This window comes from Penaeus japonicus, unplaced genomic scaffold, assembly GCF_977035675.1.
Source record: "Penaeus japonicus unplaced genomic scaffold, GWHDUDI00000001_assembly GWHDUDI00000007, whole genome shotgun sequence".
NCBI classification, from domain to species: Eukaryota; Metazoa; Arthropoda; class Malacostraca; order Decapoda; family Penaeidae; genus Penaeus; species Penaeus japonicus.
In genome coordinates this window covers 3151266-3161265 of record NW_028234409.1, presented here as the reverse complement: position 1 = coordinate 3161265, position 10000 = coordinate 3151266, and the positions used below count along the sequence as shown (strand labels likewise).

The following is a 10000-nucleotide window of genomic DNA, read 5'->3' as shown; positions in this document are numbered from 1 at the left end:
TTGTCAGTGCGATAAGATTTATCAGTGATAAAAAAATATATATTTCTCTCTCTGTCTGTCTGTCTGTTTCTCTCTTTCTGTCTGTCTTTGTCTTTCTCTTTTTCCTCTTCTTTCTGCCCTCCTGTGACTGCATGTTAATATTTTATAAGTAATTCATTCCCTTGCGATCTTCAGCTGACTCAATGTGCCCAGAAGAGACGTTCGCTCGCGGCTTCAGGATCAAGTGGTCCGCTGATCAAGGGAAACGTGATGACGATGCCATGACCAACTTCCGGTTGGAGTGCCAGACCGGTACGGCCCAGAGTTATTCAAACAATCGAGGTATCAGTCTATCTCAATTTCTTGTTTTCACTTATTTGTATGAAGTGGCACGTGTTAAACCAAACATTTACTAGAATACTCAACACAAACTCTCCAAAAACTGTTCTGTATTTTTTGTTGCGATGTCTCAATGAAAAAATATATTGATATCATGTCACGAGATAATCTCCGTGACATTCGGATTTTGGTGTGTTATTTCTGTGCTTCAGATTACTGTACTGACCAATGTTGTGTCAATTATTGTCAAAATAACGATTCTTCCTCTTCAGGAGACTGGTACAACACCGCAATGTGCCCTCCCTCGACCCTCGTCTGTGGGTTCCGGGTGCTATATGAGCAGCCGCCCGTTGAGGACAACACCTGCTTCAACGAGGTCATGATGGCTTGCTGTTTCGTCTGAGTTTCAACGCTGGCAAGAAGAACCAATCATCACAAAAGGAGGATACTGAAGAGGACTTCATTATATATGTCTCCTTTGAAACGGACTGGTTCTAGAATAGGCCTGGTCTGTTCCTCACTGTTGGCAATAGCTGTTGTAAAATTTATTGAATGAAATTGTTTTAGAAATTCCTTCAAGGTTAGAACACATACTTTTCCCACTGCCTCACTTTGTCATTCTATATATATATATATATATATATATATATATATATATATATATATATGTATGTATATATTATCATTTTCTCCTTAGCCATTTTAGCAACTTTTATAATTCCACATTTTTTCTTAACAAAAAAATATTGTCAGCCTCAACAAAGGGTGTCAAGAGCTTTGGACATATAGGAAAAGTTTTGTCTCATTGACATCCTCGCCCTTTGAGCGAAGATGTCATAGCTTATAATGCTCAGTTTTACTACATGGTTCCACTTGCATTACACATTTTTTTGAATTGCGCTTAGTACAACAGAAATTTCCCTTAAATCACGATAATTTCTTCGTCAATGAATGTCATGCAATATGGCTTGTTATACTCACTGATTTGTACGTACTAAATCATTTTGTCAAAGGTTTTCATATATACATACATATATATATATATATATATATATATATATATATATATGTATGTATGTATGTATATTCATATACATATATGTGTGTGTTTCTCTCTCTCTCTCTCTCTCTCTCTCTCTCTCTCTCTCTCTCTCTCTCTCTCTCTTATCTCTCTCTCTATCTATCTCTCTCTCTATCTCTCTATATATATATTATATATATATATATATATATATATATATATATATATATATATATATTATATTATATATATATATATATATATATATATATTATATATATATATATATATATATATATATAGTACTGGGAAAATTGATGGACAATTCTGGCCATTCAACTGATTTATTCACATTTTTATTGACAGAAGGAAATTTTTAGACAGTAAATGTTTTATTGATTTTCCTTAATACATATATCATCTCAGTATTTTGTGGAACCTCCTTTGGCTCTAATAACTGCTTCAACACGTCTTGGCATGCTTCTAATGTAGTCTTGTGCTTTGTTCCTGATATCTGGATTTCTATGCCAAACCTCTATCAACCGCTGGATTAGCTGTACTCTGTTGGTACATTCAATTTTGGTGACTTCATCTTTTAAGTCTTTCCATAAACCTTCAATAGGATTCATATCTGGGCTATTTCCAGGCCAATCAAGCACTTTGATGTTAAGGTCTTTTAGATGACTAGAAACTCTTCTGGCTGTGTGACATGGGGCCCCGTCATGCATGAATATTCCGTTATTGTCAGGAAACCATTCACGTTTATTTATTATCTTAAGGTATCCGTCTTGATTCAGAGCGCCATCCACGATCTCTAAACGACCTGTACCTTGTGCAGATATGATGGACCAAACCATGATTTTGGAAGGGAACTTGACTGCAGTCTTCTGACAGTCAGGGTGGTCCTTTTCTTTTGACGTCCTCCTCACGAATATTTGCCTATCACTCAGTATTTTCATCATTGATTCATCAGAGAAACATACCTGGATGCAAACAAAACAAATTGATTGATTTTTTTCACTCAAACTTAAATTACAGCTTTGTAAACCCCAGTCTCCAAGTGGGTTTCATCAAACATGAATTGGAACAAAGACATTTTTTTCAATTTAGATGCAGCATTTTGAATCAGACATGAAATATTCGCTATTTTATTTAGAGAAATAGTTATTTTAATTAATTTGTGTAGAAAAAACAACGAATTCAGCAAAATTTAATGCATATTTACCTTTCCTCAGTCATCAGATGTCCAGTGGCTGTGTGTCTTGGCCCAAGCCAGTCTTTTCTTCCTCATGCCCTCGGTTAGTCTTGGCACTCTAGTTGGCCTACAGGCACGATAACCCAGCTTATTAAGCTTTTTTCTAAAGCTGAGGGTGTGCATTGTACATCATAGTCCACTAAGTCAGCTGCTAGTTGTCTTGACGACTTTGAACGGTCTTTTCTTACCATATCAAGGAGAATTCTCTCCTGTCTTGGGGTGGTACAGGATTTCCTTCCACACTTTCCAACACGTTTTGGCTCGTAATTTTCGATATTTTCAATCTTCCTTTTCACTCTGTACACACTAGATAATGATACACCGACTTTATGAGCGATTTCTTTACAGTTGAGGGATGTTTCTTGTAGATAAATTTCGATTGCTGAAAAATCAGCCTGACTCAAGTCAAGTTTTCCTCTGCCCATGATGCTTCAACGGGTTATCCTTAATGACTTCTACGACTAATTATGGGTCAATTGATACTGGGACATTGGCACACACATTAGGTAATATAAACCGGAAACCGGAATTCCGGGAACGTGGATATGTGTGGAAATAGTTTAAGAACACAAGGCTAAGGGACGAGGTAATTTTGTGTGGAGACGAGTAACAATCCAAAAACATGATTCTGATAATTTAAAAGTAATATAATCATTATATGATCAATTATTTTATGTAGATTAAAGATTTATCTCCATTATTACAAAAAATAGGCAATGCAAGTAATATATTTCTGAAGATATGAGGTGTTAAAGTCAAGAATCCCAAAAATTGTCTATTAATTTTCCCAGTACCATATATATATATATATGTATATATATTCATATACATATATGTGTGTGTCTCCCTCTCTCTCTCTCTCTCTCTCTCTCTCTCTCTCTCTCTCTCTATATATATATATATATATATATATATATATATATATATATATATATATATATATACATATATATATTCATATACATATATGGATGCGTATCTATCTATTTATATATACATATGTATCCATATATGTATGGAAATATATATATATATATATATATATATATATATATATATATATATATATATATATATATATATATATATATATATATATAGATGCATGTATACATAAAGAGATATATATGAATATATATATATATATATAATATATATATATATATATATATATAATATGAATATATATATATATATATGTATATATACATATTTATGTAAATATATACATATTTATATGTATGTGTATATACATTTATATGTATGTGTATATACATATTAATATATATATATATATGTATAATATATACATATATATGTATGTATATATATATATATATATATATATATATATATATATATATATATATATATATATGTATGTATGTATGTACATGTATATAGATATATATAGATAGATATATATATATATATATAACATACATACATATATACATACATAGATACACACACACACACACACACACACACACACACACACACACACACACATATATATATATATATATATATATATATATATATATATATATATATATACACAAATATATATATATTTATATGTATACATATAATATATATATATATATATATATATATATAATATATATTATATATAAATATTCATATGTATACATATATAATATATATATATACATGTATATATATATGTATTTTTATATATATATATATTTATATATATATGACCACAATAAACAGTGTCACCGAGATTATGTGATTGTGTTATTTCCCTGGATATATTTGTATATGGATGTACCTCTCGTTTATTGTTGTAGGAACTTTGCTGGACGCACTTATTGTTTTAATTAAGTTATTTTAAGTCTTTCAAAAGCTTAGGGGGAGTTTGTTCATATTGTTTTCATCATTTTTATGTCTCATAGTTTTTATGGAAATATTTGGACATAAATTTTAACTTTGCTGACATCAGGTTCACCTTTTGTATTTCTGTTTGTTTTGTATATCTGTTAAGTTTGTTTTATAATTCTAGTCATATGCTTAATGTTGTATACTGACCTCTTTTACCATTTAATCATCTTATCACTCTTAAGGAACATCAGTAGGTTCACTCGGTGCCCCCCTTTTTTATTTACGAATTTAAGCCATGTGTCACTCTTGTATGTAACTGAACACGAGGATCCCTTACAGATAGTATATCAAAGTTAGGTGGAAGCAGATCAGGACTTTTACAAGTGAATAGTCTCACTTTTCTTCCTTGTGAATCTGTCCAGCATAATCACCTAATTCATTTATGGCAGCTAGTTCATGCATGTTTGTAACTTCTATTGAGGACTTTGGAGAGCTACACATGTTTTTGTGTTCACTTCAAAATATATTTTCTAGGCTCACTTAGCTTATTTATCTGTGGCGTTTTCGTTCCTAGTACAACGCTCTCTCTTGGCATACAAGTGACATGCCTTCAGAAAATATCCTATTCTAAGGCTAGAAAACCTTTTATAGAAGGTACAAAAGGGACTCCAGAAGAGAGCCTTGCAAAAACATTCGAATCAACTCTAACACAGAATAAATTGTTTACACTAGTTCCCAAGGCCCTTTGGCCTCCAAACATCCTCTGAGCCAAACCAAAGGTTACGGCTATGGCCAGTGATAGCTTCAAGACCCCACAGCGAATAAGGCCAAGCAGAATCCCTTCAAAGAGATCAAGCAGACAGCTCCAAACCATACTGAATCTATTTCTAAAAACTCTAGTTTGACTAAGATTATGGATGGAACGCAGTGTCTCACTGGAGCGAAAAGAGAGATATCGAAACAGACAAAGATTCAGAACTTACAGGGCCCAAAGTATCTCCAATTACAGCTCCAGATCCCCTAATACAAAAGACCACGTCATTTCCTGATGTATCCAAGATTGACATACATCAGGACCAGGAGGAAGAGATTGACATCTATGGATTCACAATCGTGGACTCCACATCCTCCAAAAGACCGAGTAGGAATTTCTTCATCAGAGGCAGAAGAGAGAACTCAACATCCAGTAGAAAATCCAAGGCAGTCAAGAGATAATGGATATGATACTGCAATAGAATTGCTAAGGTATACATGCAAAATGGGAAGAATTATAACATCTAATGTCTGCATGTAATCCAGTTTGCATATGACTTCAAAAGATCATTACCAAGGAATTGGGACGGATTTCCCTGAGAGGATACAAAGTTTATGCTCATTATGGGACACTATAAATGCCTTTGCAAGCTAAAGTAGTAAAGGTAAGACTAAAACGACCCTACACTATAACATCCATCTACTTACTTCCTAAAGGTGTCGATATTAAAGATTTGGAAGACTTGTTGGAGCAAAGAGACATTACTGCGCTCAATAAAGAGAACAAATGGCACAACAGCCACTGGGATAAGGCGATGGCGAATTGAACAAGCAGATTGGATGCTCTTCAAATTGATTGTCTTAGAGCAAAGATCTGCCAAAGATTTCAAAGTTCTTGAAGAAGCCCTTGACCACCTGACTTCCCGGATCGACGTAACTGTAGAAGATACAAAACCCAGAAGTACTGATGGGTTTTACGTATCTCCAGTGCCTGGGTGGTCATATGAATGCCAGCAAGCTGTCAGAGCAAGGAAGGCTGTTTTAAGGCTGCTGAAACGGAGACCCAGCAATAAAACTTCAGTCCATTGCAAGAAGTAAGGCAAGGCTAGTCTTCTAGGAGGCCAGTAAGTGTCCTCCATTAACTCGGGTCTTCTTGTCACTTGTGTGGGAAAAGGTTCGATAGATCGCTGGGAAATGAGTCCCAGATTTTATACCAGATTGATGGTACAATCATCACAGATACAGCAGATATTGCAAATCAACTAGCTCAGTCCATGGCACAGATCTCCACTGGAGCATCTTATACCCCGTTTTTCCACCTTATGTGCTAAATATGTGCGTATATACTTATATATATATATATATATATATATATATATATATATATAAATATAATATGTAATGCTATATTTATAATAATATATAGGGTAATATATATATATATTATATATATATATATATAAATATATAATATACATACAGATACATATACACATATATATATATATATAATATATAGTTATATATATAATATATATATATATATTTATTTATTTATTTATATTTAATATATTATATATATATAAATATATATATACATATAAGTGATTATACAGGTATTATATATGCTTATATATATATATATATTATATATATATTATATATACAACTTTATAAATATATACCACGAGTATAAATATGTTAGTGTCATGTATATTATATATAAATACATTAATAGTAATACATTATATAATAAATATATATATATAAAATATAGTATTCATAATCAAACACCCCACTAATTTGATAGTATAGCAAATATTATATAAAAAAGAAACAGATATTACTATAGGTAAAAATATACAGTACATATATATATACCTATTATAATACATCAATCATAGGTATACATATATATATATGATATATTATAGTGTTATATTATAACCTATATATATATATATAATATAGTGTAGGAGCAATATATAACATTGTAATAGATATCTGTTTTTTATATTAAATAGTTAACTACATATAATGTATAATATATATAATATAATATATATATATGATATATATATATATTAAATATGTATGTGTGGTGTGTGTGTGTGTGGATTGTTTGTTATCAATATATACACTAGTATAGATAAATACATATATAGCAGAATGTGTACCACTATATGTATATAACATATATATACAATATAAATATGTTAGTGTATTTAAATGTATATATAATAAGATTATATATATATAGATTATATATTATATATAGTAATATACAATTGTATGTACTACAATATATTACTATATATGTATGATATATACCTTATTATATACATTACAAACGCAAACACACACACACCACACCACAGCACACATATATATATATAGATAACTATATATAATAAATATATCAATATATATATAATATTTTTATATATATAGGGTGTGTGTGTGTGATGTGTGTGTGTGTGGTGTGTGTGTGAGTCTATAATGTATGTATGTATATATACATTATATAGTAGTATATATAGTATATAAATATATATACTATATATGTATAGATAATATGTATAGTATATATAGTGTGGGTGTAGACATATAATATATATATATATATAGTACACACACACACACATATATTTTATATATATATATATATATATATATATATAAATATATTATATTAAAATATATATAAATATTAATATACCTAGATTTTTGTTATATATATAATATTTATATATATATATATGTATATATATACTATTACTACTAGTTACAAACGTGCATTTTATCTATCTCTCTCTCTCTTTCCTCTCTCTCTCTCTCTCTCTCTCTATAATATATATATTATTATATATATATATATATATATATATATATATATGTCTGTATATATACAAAAATTTTATATATAGTATGTATATATTTAAATACATATTATATATATACAGATTTATATATTACAATTCATATATATATATATATATATATATATATATACATAATGAATATATATACATATAAGTATAATAAATATATATTTATTTTATCTATACATAAATGATATATACATTTATATATATATATATATATATATATATATATTATATATATATATACATACATATATATGCATCCAAAACCAAGCTTGTGACGCTTACAACTTCATGACAACTTCACTCTCAAACAACTGCGACATCACAGTTCTGAGTTCAAGCTCTCTCTACGAAGAACATTCGTATATATTATATATATATATATATATATTTTATATATATATATATATATATATTGTAAGGTTGTATCTCGCATCCTTATCCCCTCAATAAGTCTCGTGCATTTCGACGCCTCACCGCCCCTGTCTACGTCTACAGCTTCGACTTTTTGTTGTCTTATATGATGTTTATTATTTATTTGTCTTCTTTACGTTTTATTTGATTTCCTCGCTTTTGTTTCCAGTTCGCCCTTTCACTCCGTTCTTTCGTTTGCGATTCATTTGCATGTGTTATGTACTGCTTTATGTATTATTTTGAATGCGTTATGATTCATTTGTATGTGATATGTGTATTGTATATCATTAATGTTCATCTTCAATTTTAGTTACAGGTTGGGAGAGTATTCATTTTACACCTACTGTACTTTTATAATATTTTATATATATATATATATTATATATATATATATATATATATATATATATAATTTTTTTTTTTTTTTTTTTTTGTCTATTTCTTATCAGAGAATACTTTTTTTTCCTTTCGTTTTCTCGATTGTAAGGGGTGATCAAATTGATTTTTGTAACCCTTATTGAAATCTGAACAAATTTTATTTCCCAGAAACGATGATCAGCAATACTTCTGTATCGACGAAGGTCTGGATATAAGCCATGTTGCACGACCTTTTCACAGTCAGGGCACCCGGGGCTTTGCTATTTCCCCGTGTGATTTTCGTAAACACTCACACAAACACACAAACATATAAAACCCCAAAACACACATTCACACACACTCATTAATATATATATATATATATATATATTATTATATTTATATATTTATATATATATAATATATATATATACATATATATATATATACATATATATTTTATATATATTTATATATTTTATATATATAATATATAAATAATACATATATACATATATTAAAAATATAATATTATAATTATTTTTATATAGATATATATTTTATATACATATATATACTCGTATATTTGCATAAAAAATATATCTATCTATTTGTCTGTCTGTGTCACTCTCTCCCTCTCTCTCTCTCTCTCTCTCTCTCTCTCTATATATATATTTTTATATATATATATATATATATTTTATATAAAATATATATATATATACATATTATGTATATATAAAATATATATATATTTATATATATACATATATACAGTACATATATATATATATTATATATATATTATACACACACACAACATATATATATTATATATATATATATATATTATATTATATATATATGTATATATATAAATATATCTATATTAAAATACATATAAATTTTATATACCCAGATATATGTTATTTTATAATTTTTTATATATATTAATATGCATCCAAAACCAAGCTTGTGACGCTTACAACTTCATGACAACTTCACTCTCAAACAACTGTGACATCGCAGTTCTGAGTTCAAGCTCTCTCTTCGAAGAACATTCGGAATATAAGTGCTATGTGCCACTTGGCGGTGAGCTGAACCTTTCCTTTTTATTAACAGAAAATTGGATACATTGATTTAATA

General features: G+C 28.9%; 1 protein-coding gene across 1 annotated transcript in view; it reads left to right on the top strand.

The window, feature by feature from the left end:
* LOC147471531 (vitelline membrane outer layer protein 1 homolog) overlaps positions 1-721 on the top strand; it is a 1709-nt gene extending 988 nt beyond the window's left edge. Inside the window, exons 2-3 of the mRNA XM_086538266.1 lie at positions 175-321; positions 591-721. Of these exons, the coding sequence (XP_086394392.1) occupies positions 175-321; positions 591-721 (278 nt within the window). The remainder of the gene's footprint in view (positions 1-174; positions 322-590) is intronic.
* The last annotated feature ends 9279 nt before the right edge of the window (positions 722-10000 follow it).